The sequence below is a fragment of the Nyctibius grandis genome, chromosome 24 (assembly GCF_013368605.1).
Source record: "Nyctibius grandis isolate bNycGra1 chromosome 24, bNycGra1.pri, whole genome shotgun sequence".
Classification (NCBI taxonomy): Eukaryota; Metazoa; Chordata; class Aves; order Nyctibiiformes; family Nyctibiidae; genus Nyctibius; species Nyctibius grandis.
In genome coordinates this window covers 1,372,746-1,387,704 of record NC_090681.1, presented here as the reverse complement: position 1 = coordinate 1,387,704, position 14,959 = coordinate 1,372,746, and the positions used below count along the sequence as shown (strand labels likewise).

At 43.8% G+C, this 14,959-nt stretch overlaps 1 protein-coding gene across 4 annotated transcripts; it reads right to left on the bottom strand.

Annotated features, from left to right (window-relative positions):
• Positions 1–159: 159 nt before the first annotated feature.
• On the bottom strand, positions 160–14,223 carry SFPQ (splicing factor proline and glutamine rich). Of its 4 annotated transcripts, none has more exons than XM_068417619.1 (11): positions 13,489–14,223; positions 12,940–13,128; positions 12,544–12,845; positions 12,352–12,447; positions 10,794–10,990; positions 10,416–10,500; positions 10,012–10,129; positions 9,744–9,792; positions 9,543–9,664; positions 525–569; positions 160–235 (listed from the first exon to the last, which is right to left on the bottom strand). In XM_068417619.1, exons 1-10 carry the CDS (start codon positions 14,134–14,136, stop codon positions 549–551), a joined length of 1,827 nt encoding a protein of 608 aa, XP_068273720.1. In that variant the 5' UTR covers positions 14,137–14,223; the 3' UTR covers positions 160–235; positions 525–548. The 4 variants fall into 4 exon arrangements, 3 of the variants coding, with proteins under 3 accessions (XP_068273720.1, XP_068273719.1, XP_068273721.1); XR_011049695.1 differs by lacking the exons at positions 160–235; positions 525–569 and adding exons at positions 6,805–6,893; positions 7,380–7,498; XM_068417618.1 differs by lacking the exons at positions 160–235; positions 525–569 and adding an exon at positions 5,570–6,893.
• Positions 14,224–14,959: the final 736 nt, after the last annotated feature.

Sequence of the window (14,959 nt, the reverse complement as noted above, 5' to 3'; positions counted from 1 at the left end):
TCAAACAACGGTTATATCTTGGCTTTACAAAAGAAAGATTCAGAAATTTTATATAAAATTGAGATTAATCAAGGTCAAATTTCAGCAGAAACTACATAATGCGTGACAGGGTGACTGGCTCCTGAGCTCTTACAGCAGTATAAGGACACAACTACTTACTTGTTCACTTGTTATCTTGGTCCCTTCCAGGTACCACTGGGCATCGTGCTGGATGTGCTCATGCTCAGCTCCTGAACTGGAAAAATATTCAGAAGTTATAACTACAGTGAAACCTTTTGTACCAACCCATGCCTAGAAAGGTGTTTGTAACGACTGCTGTCAAGGTACCAAGCCCAGACGGAGTCTGGGTGCTTAACCCTACAGCTTGACAGCGGGTACAAAGTTCTACCCTGCACATTTCATGTACTCACTCGTACCAATTTCTCAATATTCACCGATTCAAAGGTACTCAGTGACTGAACACCAAGTGTCCAGAAGCCTTTATTATTTCACCCTTTCAGAACAAGACTAGAAGTTATGCTTACTTCCCACGGATGAGCACTCCAGTTTCACTCGGCTTTCATCTTCACCTAAAGGATAACAATTGAAGTTATTATAGTAACACACAGAAAATTCTGACCATTTCAAAACTAACTTAAAAATAAGGCTTTAAGATACATGGACTGATTAGTTATGAGGGGGAATTTACAAATTATTCCAAAATATTATGTGGAAGAATAAGGGGCAGAAATAGGCTAGCCTGAACACTTGTAAAGAGATGAAGGAATATGCAGGTAGTTGAAGAACTGCACCTTGTCTGAGCACAAACCGTAAATCACCAGTCTGAGCACAGTGAAGTGTGATTGCAGCCAGAGGTATACTATCCCTTATGTGAAGGCATTCACAATTTTGTCAAGCTACTTCAACTATCTTAGCCTAGTCTGCCTCCTGTAGTAACGCCCTCTTTCTTCCCCTTCATGAAGGAGTGCAATGCCCCTGGTCTCCTAGGAGCTCTCAGGTTCAATAGTCCTAGAAGTGCTTCAGAAGCCAAAGGAGGACACTAGAGGTTAGCACGGTCACTACTGCTTTTATTCTCAGCAACAGATTCTTCCCTTCTGACCCACCCTTTTACTGTGTAGCTGAGGGCAAACTGCAATGGGCAGCAGCTAGGGACGTAGTACAGGGTTCTGTGCACACCTCTAGTTGGGAGGCAAATCACACTATGGTCACCATGTGATCTGACCAGGCAGGGAGAAGTTCAAGTTTAGTCTCAAACCCACCACCTGGGTTTTATCATGGACCTCAGGAGCAGAAGTATAGTATGCACGTTTTGTTTTCTATGCCATAGCAACAAACACCATGCATAAGGGATACTATATCTTTGTGCATCCTTTTAACACTCTAGATTCACTTATAGCCACACTCCTCCCAGCCCTCCCCAGTTAGCTCTTCAGTACTGGTGTTCAGAAGCAACATTTATAGAGATGGGGTATTCACAGACCACTGCGGGATTGCACAGCCAAGTCCTAACGTGTCAATCATTACCTAGCAGCAATGACAGAGGTGGGAGAAGGCCAATCCTCCCTTTTGTTTTCCTTTTCCAGTAGGCAGCTATTTAACAGTCTCACTAGCTGGTATGGGGAGAAAAAAAAATCTGAAGCTAATTAGCCGATTCCAAACTTGCTAGTAGTGGAAGAAGCCAAGTAATTACGCAGAGCAGCATACTTTTGATGCATCCCTTCCAACATGCTTAGCCTCATTGAACATAATGGAACAGAACACTGGCCTTCCTGATCGTGTCACTGCAGCTGGCAATGATTAACAGAGACATGCAACCCCATTACTGCTCGAGTCCTAAAGCTACTCACAGGCCTCAGTGTTTAGCTATGGGGAAAACTGCAAGCAAATCAACACTTTGTATGCTTAATGTTACAGTAAAGCCCCCACACAGGCTGTCCTGTGCTCTCTCCTGACAGCACCAGTACCTGGATCTGAGGGCCTAGCAGGTACGCATATGTATTCTGACACCACACTTCTGAGCTTCAGACAAGCTTTTGAGAAAAAGTGTATTTCACACACAGATAAAATCAAGATGAAACACAATGCAAGCACTTTAATGTCATTGCTTGTACCCACTTGTTACAGACTGACTTAGAGCAGACATAACTATTTGCTTTTAAGTTAGCTACCACACCAAGTTTCATTACTGCAGTCAGAGCTGGTATGAGACCCATGGTTCCGTCACAAATCGCTTGCTCCAAGAGCGTCAAAAACCTGCTAGTTCAAGTACGTAGAACGAGGCAGATGTGCCAATAACCCCTCCACGACATTCCTGCAGGTCAAGTATCCAGCACACACTGGAAAAACTAGTCAGATCTGAGCACTGGTTTAAACATTAATGATTCGGTTTTGCTACATGACAGCACGCATACTGTCATGAGTTTTGCTACTGAATTCTAGTCACAGGTAAGAGTAAGCCATCACAAAAAGCCAAACTGACTTTGTGACAAGTGGTGTCACTGCTTGACTAGCTAGAGTTGGGCTACACTCACTGTGGTGTAACCAAAGACCTGTTATGATGATCTTAAGGTGCAGCTGCTACTTCAAGCTTTCAATGGAACATGGAAAGATAGCTACAGCAGAGGGCAAGGCTGTCCAGCAGATCCCCTGTTCACCAGCAAGAGCCTTGCCTGGAAGATAACACAGAAGGGTCCAAATGTGACAACAGTACCAGAAACAAGTATGCAAAGCAGAACTTTGCAGAACAAGCAGGAAAACATGTTACACCACCTCTGAAATAAACTGAACATCAGACAAGAGCTAGATCATGTGCTGAAACAAGGGACCTTGCAATTCAGGTTCAAGAGCTAATGCAAAAGAGCTGGAAATCAGCGTGTCTGGATGTCTGGAAACGTAAACATGTTAATCCTGAAAGACTACATTCAGTATTTCTAGTAATGAAGAGTTTAGAATTACATCCCCAAGACTGATCAAAAATGAAATTGAGCATTACACTACCAAGATGACTCTACGAGGCAGAAATACAGAATCTGATCACTGTCAATTAAAGGCAGAGGAAAGTATTACGCTTGTCAATCAAAGACTAAAATAAAGACAACTGAAATGTCCAATAAGCTCTGTGAAAGTACTCACAGGGATATTTATTCAAGCACTCATTTGTACGTCCTCAAAAATAGTCCAAATCAGTCTCAAAGCTGACTGTATTAGCAAGCTTAAAGTGACTATCACGTAGTGAACGCAAGGCTACACATTACTAACACATTTCCTACTGAGCCAAGACTCTACGAAGGGATGCGCTGCAGACAGGCCACTTTGTCACTACAGAAAGCTTGAACGGTCCTTTTCTAGGCACTGGTAGCACTTAGTTGACTAATTAAGTGAGTTTTAAGATCACATTCCCTCTTCCCCACAGAGCTCATCTAGGAATATCTTCGTTACATCGGAACTAAGAGAAATCCACCCAAGCCGAGTCACATGTACAAAGGAATCGGGTCTGAGAATACTTATCTAAGAATCACAGTAAGTTGCTTATTGACTCTGAACAAGACAAAGCTTAAAACCGAAAACCACGCGGCTTTGATGCAAGCTCAACATACAGGTATGAGGAGTGCTGCACTGTAATTCCACAGTCAGAAGTGTGATGTCAGAATACCCACAGTATAAGATTACATAGAAAGTCACCAAGTTATATTATATTGCTTGTTACCTACCTGTACGCAGTCGGCAATGAGAATCTTGGAGCAAGCAGGAATACTACATCCGGGTCCTAATGTCCATTGCCATTTGTGGTACTACGTTCCTCACAGTTATGAACTGCAGAAATGCTGGCTAAGTGCAGTTATGTAGCAGGCCACTAGTTTTAAGTGTAAATTGCAGTCTCAAACTCCAGCAAAAACTTGCTGCCACAGTAAGTGGTTGCCAAGGAAAAGCCAAGAATTTTTCTACCACAAAAATACCACAAAATCTCAAAAGCAGTTTCAGTTTCTCATCAGCTGGTTAAATGATTAGTGTAATGTGTCTACACCAGAAGGTAAGATTATTCTGTATTCATTTCTGAGAAAGCGTGAAGATGTATGCGTAACGATACCAGTTTCTACATGCTGCAGTTTTTAGAGATCTAAGTGTCAAAATGGACTCAATTTTGATAAAACAAGCTCAATTGCAACAGCCAATGTCCTCCAAGTCCAGTACAAAAATGTGTTACATGATCCAGACCATCCAAAACCAGGTCTGACCAACAAAGCACATTTCTAAATGGTTTTAAAGATTCAATTATATAAATCCGATTTTATGAAAAAAAGTCCAAAGCCTCGTAAGAACAGATCGAAGGAACGTTATCTTTCACCTCCCACGTTTAGCAACTTTATCAGATTTTAAAGTTGACATGTTTGCCAGCTCTTAAGATACCACCTTTAAAAGGTCTTGAAAATAAGTTGGCCAGTTAATTGTATGCCTGTTTAACACACGCAACTCAAAGCAGAACTTGTTTTAGAAATTCTGCTTATGCAGCTACAACGAAGCTAGATTGAACCAAACTTTCAGATGTTTTGAAAACTGCCAAATCTTTCAATATATTTACTGATTAGGGTTTTGCAACTCAGTTCTTTTTAATACCTAGCAACAGTAGCTTATGTACAAAAAGGGGTACCAAAAGACAACCTCTGTAAGGTACAAGGACATCAGCATCCTTCACTCTTCCAAGTTACAGAACTACAAAAGAACATACTTTAGGATATGCACCAGCATCTCTTTAATAAAGAATGACATGTAATCTGAAAAATAAACTGAAAAAATTAATTTAATGTTTACGTTCAGAATTGCCCATCTCAGACACCTTCACCTTTTGCGGGTGTCCCACGAACACCCTCCAGAAAACATATGCATTATTTAATACTACTTCAATAAAGCAAATCGCATCAGTAGTGCTGATTTTTAAACTAGGTATCCAATACAAGTACTCCCAAATACTTGGTCCACGGTTTAGGAACTGCCAATTCGGAATTTCCTGAATAGCAATTCATTGTTGTAGCATGTTATCAACCCCCAAACTTTTCTGGGAAAATAAGGAGCGTTCACCAAACAAGCTGAGTTGCTCTTTAGTGCGCTTAACATTCCAAGTCAGAGTTACCTGGTATCAGCATTTCACAACATTTTTTCATTTAAGGAGTAACAGCACTTATGGTGAGTACTTCAAGAGGGATCACCTGCACTCTGAAATACTGCAATCTGACACTAAAGTTTTAACCGCAGAGAAAATTTAGCATAGAATTTAGAAATAGCCAATGCTTAGCAGAAGGAATGGAAAGATCTTTGGAAGATTAAAGCTACTCACAGAATGCTCGGTGGCTGGGGAATCGTGTGAAGGTACAGCCCAACTAAGCTTACCTACTTTGTGCCAAGCAGGTTGATGTGTCCTGCATGAACACCAAGGTATTTTACACTGGGAAGTCACGTTCCCAGCTTATCTGGTACAATGTAATAATAAGCAAAGCAACTATGAGTCCAGAACGCTCTGGAATTCTTCTGGGGCTTAATAAAATGAAGAGCAAGCTAACGAATTCATCAAATCTTCTACAAAAGAACCTTAAAGGGAGTTTATTTGTACTGTGTAGTATTAACTATTAAACTCCAGATTCAGATACTACTTTTGATGCATTATCTCCAAACATCAATAATAAAAGAGCAATAACCATCATGCAAGCAAGCTTATTTCTGTATTTTACATACAGGTTTTTAGGATTTGCCCACCAGCTACATGAATTAAGAACAGTTCCTGAAGTCCCCATAATACAAATAATTGTATTCTGAACTACGCAAATTAGTCCACTCAATTAGCATGAGGACATAAGCAAGTTAACCTTCATCACTCAAGTAACACTTCTGGTCTTTTTGCCAAGCAATTTCAGGTAAGTACACAATACGGAGCAGGGCCAGATCCTGTAATCTCAGTCAGCTTAAGAGCATACAAATATCACATTAACAATCCTTTAGTTAGGAAGTCAGCCAATACACGTCATTCTATGAATTTACTTCAAAATAACCATTGCTAGTCTTCTGCTTAAAGTCTTTAAAAGATTGCAAGCAGTAACTGCCAAGGTGGTAAGTGCTACCATCCCACCACCTGTTATCCATAGCTAAAATATGAAGTTCATTACACACTGCACTGCTTGCAGTGGAGCTTTACTTACTGTATCTTGCAGCACTTGCAAGATTTCCATTTGCTTCCTTATTGCAGCACAATTAATGCTCAAAAAATCTGCACCTAATGGAAAGTTCAGCTACTATTTGACCCAATCATAAACTAGAGGCATTACGGGAAGAGATCTCACTCTTCTCTACAGTTCCACACCCCGGTCTAGTTTGACCTCTACTCAAGACTCTTGGTTTACTGCAGAAGGTGTGGTATTTAGCCTCGTATGTTTAACCACGAATGGCAAGAAGAGTTACTACATTTAGTTTTCTATTTATTTGAAGCACAGTAAAAAAAACTTGGTACACTTTGGGAATTCAGTGGCACAAGGTACACTGCCATCAAGTTAGGGACGTTATACATCAAAAAAACAGCTAAATTTGTTTTGAAACACTGCATTACATAATTAAATTGTACTCGCCCAAACAGACCACTTACAAATATTAGGTCAGTAAGTTTCTAACATCCATAAAAACGTAGCTTTCTTACTAAAATGCAAGAATTAAAAAGTTGGTGTCTAAACAAGACAGACAAAAACAAACTGGAATGAAACTACAGGTCACATCTAAAATCGGGGCTTTTTGTTTGGGCCTTCATATTCTTCTCTCCCTCTACCATATCCTGTCGGTGTTCCAGGCCCCATTCCTCTAGGACCCTGGCCACCCACAGGCCCCGCACCTCCCTGCCCAAAGCGTTCAGGACGCTATTGGAACAGAATTAACAGTTCATTATATGTAGTTGATGTCCATGTGTGTTAAGTATATATTTTTAGAAGGTTCCGTAGTCAAGGTTCGTCGATACAATCACCATTGAGCCGATCCACAGGTACCGGGAACATAGAAAGGAAAAAAGGGTAATTTAAAAATTAGTTTATTGTAATACATGCTTTGAGGTATGTTCCCACTTGATGCATTCTCATACATCTGTTACAAAGAACAGATCCTCCCTGCAGTGCTAGAAATGTAAGCATTAGTGCAGATGTGAATTAACAACTTTTCCAAATGAGCTCTAGCAATTCTCAACCAAGTTAATGCAAACAGCTTGCAAACTCCTCACCTTTAGTGCAGTAAAAAGCTTAGACTACATCGCTGTCATTTCCAAATAAGCCTAGCCAGAGCACGAATCTTCAGTTCACTCAAGCATGAGCTGACATTCATAAAATGTCGTCGTAAACAGAATGCCTACTCACCAGTTAATGGCATGTGCTGCAATAGAGACCATGTGCTTTTCAAGATGGGGTTAAGACTACAGTCTGCTGACTAAACTGCAGAGGCCTTAGGCAGTAACCAAAACTGATTGTGAGCACTACTGGATTGCAAGAAGAAAAAAAAAATGTGAAAAAAAGCTAATGACCAGTGATTTACCTAACCAACGCAACTGCTCGATCAAAAGACTTGCATTTGTTAAAACCCCACGTACTCCGGAACTGCTACTGTATAATATGCAAACCGTGTTCAAAGAACTACAATTTATTCAGTGTTTCGAGTTAGAACTATGCACAAAGGGTTGTGTGCATCCAATCAGTATCTCCCTTCCCACCCCAGCTTCACCACAGCTTTTGGAAAATTCACAGCTTCACAGCACTGAAAGGTTCCACACCAAGATGTAAAAGCTAAATTACCCTGCAATAAAGCAGAGACTTCAGGTATTTTTTTTACTAGTACCTCTAGTTGCATGTACTTCATTCAGTTACTGTATCAGTAGGTGTGATCAGCATTCAATCTACAGAACTGACAGATTATAAAATCAAAGGTAGCTTTAAACTTTCATTTCAGGCAAGTTTTCCACTACTGAGTAACAGAACAATGGCAGGTTGTTTGTTACAGAAAGTATCTGCAACTGAAAATTCACACTTCAGGTTCCTGACTTCTGAAAATTAGTTTCAATCCTTTCAAGAAAGGAATTTCAGAAATATTACCTAGGTTCTTTCTGCCTTATTCATGGCAGCTTAAGCTTATCTCCAGTTCTGTTTAAAAGGTACCAGCCCAGTAACTGTGACAGCACTGCGTGGCAGAGATCCCCATCCTAAGAGACTCAAGGCAGTTAAACCATCTTACTGTCACACCTTTTGACCATATCACGTTTTCAAGTGTTACACAAGTTCAGCATGCACCTGGACCATGATTTTCAGGAAAAAAAAACGTACACAGCATTCACCACAGACTGCCTAACTGCTCACGGGAAACTGAGGAACTGCTTAAATATCAGTAGATTATAGATACATTAAGGCCAACGTCACTGTCTACTGAATCACTGATGCTCTGCAAAGTTATCATTCCAAAGACATGGTTCCCAAAAAAAGCAGAAGATACCTGACAAGCTACGATGGTAGCTCACCACGTTAAGCCAGAGGCCGAAACCCACCCAAAAATCATTTCGTTCAGCTTGTGCTACAGAGCGTACACCCTTTCAGGAGGGTGAAAGCACACCAATATTGCCACCTAAGCCAACATAAGTTTCCATCCTACCCATTAAGCATTTCTTTATTCTACATCCATGTTGCTTCAGTGTGCTAACACCAAGCAGGCTCAGAGCTCCTTCACACATGTAGTGGGCCAAAAATAGTACAGTTTGGAAACATACCTCGGAACACGAGATATGCTGTAGCTTTAACAAACTCTACCTATGTTGTCATGCCCAGCACAGGCAAACAAGAACGGGCTATCATTCCTTTGTGAAATAGGAACCACAAAATGGCTACAGTCAAGGATCACTGGAACATGCCTAAAGCTAAAAACCCATCATTTCTGCTCTTCTATGGCAAACATCAGCATACAGACTAGGTGATATGCTGTTTACCACTGATTGCTTAAGTTAATCTGCTGCTTAAATAGACATGAGCGCAGATTTTTGAATTAACAGCATATCCATATCAACATGCATCAATCCTAACTAGGCTTGGAAGGGTCAAAATAAATGCAATGTTACACACTGGAAAAGAGAACAAAAGTCTCTCTTGTCCACAAATACAGAATGTGAAATTACTGAAGAGCTACTACATTAGGTGTTTTAATTTTTAAATTTGTCAGATTCTCTAGAATTTATAAGAAATCCTTCCAAGCCTAAGAGTGACGCAGAATTTCCAAAGTCCAATAGAGTCACAGTTAATTGCAAATATGCTTAAGAGCACATTTGAATTCACTTACAAACTTCGACTGTGTAAGCTACCATCATGGTTATGAACTAATCTAGCACTACATACTGCCACACTAGTCTTCGTGTTAAATACCTGACAAGAAAGGCAGCAGTTAACAGTGAAAATTACACACCCATCCGACCACTGGCAGAGACCTTCATTCCCAATCGCAACATTTCCCCTGTGCTAAACTAAAGCCACCACAGGATACGTTACCATGTCACTTCCCATCATAGAACCACTCATGGCTGCTTGGCCAACTCCTGGATTAGCTTCATAACCTATGCCGCCACCACCTCCGAGAGGTGGAAATTTCTGGGCTGCAGAAGCATAAGGATCTAAGAAAGAGAAATATATAATCATATTCTGACAATTTCTAAGTTAACCGCATAAAGTAATTACATAAAAATTCTTTACCTCCCATGTTCATTGTGGTGGCACCACCCATTCTCATGTCTCTCTCTCTCTGCATAGAAGAAACAACTTTTAGCACAGATAACCAACTTCTGAAATCCATACCTTTCAGGAGATAAAGCACATGTACAGCCAACTACTACCATTACACCTACACAAAGACATCACATGATCTAACCTGAAGGAAGCAAACAGCATCAGTCTTGAAAATACATCAAAAAAAAAACCTGAACATGGTAATGTATCCAAAAAACATCATGATTTCACTTACTGGATCCATGTAACCCATTCTACTATAATTCTCTTCCCTCTGTCTTCTCATTTGTTCTTCCATCTCCCGCTGACGTATCATCATTTCCTCTTCCCGCCTGCGACGCTCCTCCTCCTGCCTGATCATCCCAAAGCAGACTGTTAAACCCCAGGAGCGTAACATGTTCAACACTTAACAACATCATTTGCCTGAGCAATTTAAAAGGCACTGAATGATTACACTTAAGCAAAAAAAGATACTCTGTGATGCTCAAATACTTGAGGAAAAACTTACACCGCAGTTCCATTTCTCATACACAAACTGCAGCAGCAATGGTGTTTCTTGAAAAATAAAAACTTTCATATAAGTAATTAAAAAAAAAAAAATGTAACATTGAAAAAAAATCCCATGAAAGCCAAACCAACCTCAGCTGAATTTCCTTGCGTTTCTGCATTTCTTGATTATGGAGTTCTTCCATACGTCTCAGTTCTTCCTGACGCCTCATAAGGTCTGCGGAAATGAAGCTTGTCAGCAGCTATTTCACAAACTCGTGTCAGATTTAAACTCAGATTGGAATTAGATCAACCTCATCTGCACTACAGCAGACAGCTACCTTCTGAGCATCACTGTTCTTAACAATACTTCACTTAAATAAAAATTGAAAAACTACCAGTTGCTCTTTTTTAAGCCTGAAATTCTCAAGTTAGTAGTATGCATGAATTTATTCACTAAACCATTAAGTAACCATACATTTCAGCTAGCATTCAAAGCAAAAAGATGATACAGAATTCAGAGCTAATTACCTTGACGCAAGAGGTTTGCTTGATGCTCATGATAAGCATCTTCCATCTCACTTTCAAGTTTGTCCTTGGCATCTTTCATGTTTTTTGCCACTTGCTCTCTCTGCTGTTTTTCCATTTCATCTAAAGACTTCCACCTCTGGGAATATTCAAATTCAAAACTGCCAGGCTGAGCAAAACGGGGAGGAGTCTCTCTTTCCCTGCAGAAAGGAAGATGCTCATTCAGACTTGGTAAACCTGGAAACTGAAGGTCAGTAAAAGATCACAAGCAGAACAGCAGAATTATCAGGGATCAAAGGAGCCCTGAAAATACTACCTCACAACTGTGACAGAAAGCTTACTGTGACAGAATGCTGGTAACTGTACAGCATTTTACACACTTGAGACAGCAGCATTTAATACAAATAAATTCTATGACTACCGTAACAAATATGGAGACTCCTGCACTATCACATCCAAGCAAATCTTCCCACTTACAGTTCTACTGCATGTTTATCTTGTTCTTAACGTCTTCCTTAGACACTCCACTGCTGGCAACTGCCAGATGCAAAATCCTCAAACAAGACAGGCCTTTGCCCGAGTAGGTACAGCTGCTCAAAACAACAGCATGCGGAGAGATGCGTTTTTTCAGTGCCGACTTACCCAAAGCACTATGTGTCAAAGGCAAGTAATAATCTTCACTTTAAATAGTTTTCAAAATGCCCGAGGACCAACAGTTTATTTAGTTTCAAACTGGAGTCTAAGATTCAGTAATTAATTGAACAAAACTAGTAAAGTTCAAAAGCTTTCCATACATTAGCAATGTAAAGTACTTCAAAATTTTAGGAACACTATACTAACCTACACCGTTTTCAAAGACACTGCCTCTAAACTGTTTATAGTTTTTGATCAAAGCCAGTAATTTTGAACAGTTTCTCATATGAACAAGACTGACTGGATCTCCCCTCTGCACTCCCTTTTGCCATCTGGGAAAATACAACATTTCTACAACAGGTTTAATAGACAGATCCTAACCTAAAATTGCTAATTGGGAAAAGACTTCTATAGACTCTTGTCTCTCTTTTATGCCTAGTGGTAAGCTTCATAAGGCAAATCCATAGGAAATTAGTTTTTATTAATTATGAAATGAGTTAAAATTTTACTTAATATCTCATTTCATACCATAAACATCAGTTTGTAAATTCCCTATGGGAGCATCAACATGAGATACACCTTAAGTGGGGTGACATTTCTCAACAGGATGAGCAAACAGCTGAAATCTGATTTTCAAGAGTTCTACATATACCAAAAATCATCTGTTACTGGGCTGCTATTAAGGCTTTACTGTTTCTTTGTGATACAATGGAGAAAATTGCTTGTGCAATGTTTAGCGAACATACTAAACAAATCGGTATGTCACATTCTCTAAAAACAAACTACTACCAAAAAAAAACCCCCAAGAACTGAAAGTACTACTCAAAATTCAAAGCCTGTTCCTGAAAAATTACTGCCTCTCCTTCAGAGTCTGGGACAATACCATGCACATCATCTATATACTCTTTATACCAAAACCAGTGCCTACTTTTGATACATCGGATTCTTCTGAGCAAGCTTTTCTGGAAGACCATCTTCATCATCCAATTGTTCCAATGGTTCCACAATAACCGGCCTAGGAGTGCTGAACAAAAAATTACTCGTTTTACTTTTTCTGTAACTAGAAGCCGGCAACTTTATTCAGCTTAAAACTAAAAATCCTAAGCAGCAAAATACTTACGTTGTCAATAAAAACACTCCTTCAGTACACCGTTCAAACGCTTTTCTTGCGGCTGGCTTTGATGCAAACTCAACAATGCCTTTTCCTGTTGATCTACCTCGATCATCTACAATCACAACAGCTCTTTCCACTGGACCAAACTGGGAAAAAGCTTCCTCCAGCAACTCGTTGGACACATAGGGTGAAAGATTACGCACTGAAAGAGCAGCAGCATGTGTGGCAAACCGAACACGAAGCTGTCGACCCCTCATGGGGGTATCATCCAGTTCTGCCTTTGCAATTTCCGCAAGAGCTCTAGATTCCTGAGGAAAATTTAAGATCCAGTTTTAGGAAACCAAGGTGTAAATTACTGTTTTCTGAGAATTAAACAGCTAAACGTACAGTATGAAAGCCTACCAATTTAATGAAGCCAAAGCCTTTCCCCTTGTTGATAAAAACCTCTCCTGGCTCCCCATATTTGGCGAACAGTCTTTTAAAGTCTTCCTCCGTTATATCAGCAGGCAAATTCCCAACAAACAAGCGGCAACGCTGAGTATAGGTCTTCTCCCCGGGCCGCCTCAGAAGAGAGAGGTTTGCTTTAAATCCCTACAAAGAAGCAGACCAGTTCGAGCCATCACTGCGTGCAGCCCCAGCGCCTGCACCGCCAAGCCGCGGCCTTCTCCCGAGCGCCTCCGGGGCGCCGCACGCGAATACAAACCCGCACCGCCACAGACCCCTCAGCTACAGCCGAGAGCCGCCTGGGCACCTCGGCAACACGCCCGTTACGCTCCGGCGTCCCCGCGGGCCGGCTCCGCTCGCCGCCGCCGCTCTCCCCCGCCCGGGCCCCCCACCCCCGCGCTCCTCCCCTCAAGATGGCGGCGAGGGCGCGCGGAGCCGCCGTGCCCGGCCGCAGCCGCCGCCATCTTGTGGCTCGGGAAGGGGGAGGGGGCCGGTGCCGTGACTCACCTCGTCCGAAAGCTTCTCGCCGCCGCCGGCCGGGCCCTGTTGCGAGGAGAGGCTCTGCTGTCCCTGGTGCTGCTGCCCGCGGCCCCGCGGCTCTCCGCCCGGCCCGCCGCGGTGCCCCGGCCCGCCCTTGTGCGGCCCGCCGGGCCCCTGCTGGGGACCGCCCGGTCCCTTAGGCCCGCCGCCGGGCGACTGTCCTTGTCCTTTCTTAGGGCCGCCGGCTGGCGTGGGGCTGGGGCTCGGCTTGGGCTGCGGCTGCCCCGCCGGGCCGGAGGGAGTCGAGGAGGGAGCTGACACCGGGGCCTGCTGCTGCGGCGGTTGCCCCGCGGGCAGCGGGGACGGCTGAGACGCTCCAGTGCCGGCCTGGCTGCCGGCAGACGCCGCCGTGGTGGCCGCAGTCGCTGAAGAGGACGAAGAAGGCGGAGCAGAGGTCGACGCGGGCGGCTTCGGAGGCTCGGGCTTGGGGCCTCCGCCCGGCGGGCCGCCCGGGCCCTGCGGGCCGCCCCCCATGGGGCCGCGGTTCTGGCCCATGCCCATGCCGGGCGGCGGAGAGCGGAAATCGTGGTTGGGGCCGCCGCGGCCACCGCCGCCGCCGCGCCGGTGGAAGCCGCCTCCGCCGCCGCCACGACTACGGAACCGATCCCGCGACATGATGGTGGTGGAGGGAGGAGGAGAAGGAGAGCTGCTCCGGCCGCGACCGCTGCTCCTCAGCGCCCGCTGCTCAAAATGGCGGCGAGCTAAACGGCCTCGCCGCCGCCTTTGTCCGCCCCTAATATAGTTTCCCCGCCCCCGGAAACCACCCCCTCCTCCCCGCTAGCCAACCACCTGCCGCGGCAGCAATGACCGATAGATGGAATCACCAATGGCATGTGCCTATTCCGCTAATTCTTTGATGTCATTGGCAAAGAACCTGCCCTCTGCCGATTGGCTCATTTGACCGCCGACGTTGGCACGGGCTGATCCGTTAACCTCCTGTATGCTGATTGGGCAGTTTGACCGGCGGGAGGCGAAGTCACGAACGAAGCTCGGCTTGTGATTGGCTACCTGGGGAGTCAGTCGGGCGGGAGCCCGCGCGCTCGGCGGCCCGGCGGGGGCAGCCACGCGTTGCGCAGGCCGCGGCCCCCGGCGCAGCCCCGCGGCCGGGCCAGGGCGGCTCGGAGGGGCCGCTGGCCTCCGGAGGCCGCTCGCCCGCAGGGGGAACAAGAGCCGCGGGGCATTACGGCACCTCCGGCTAAGCAGCCATAGGCTTCGGCTGGAAAAATTTCAAATAAATACGGTTGGCTGCTTTGAGCACGGTCGGCAGCCTTCGCTTCTACTGTGAAAGCAAATTTTATATAAAAAAATTCCTATTTATTCATTCCAGGGTGGTGGTGGAAACCCAGCTCCAACGCGGGAGGTCACTTTGACCCCGTTCCGTTTGGAAGCCAAAGATGAACTCCCCCCGAGAACAACGACCCACAACGCGCAACCTCCC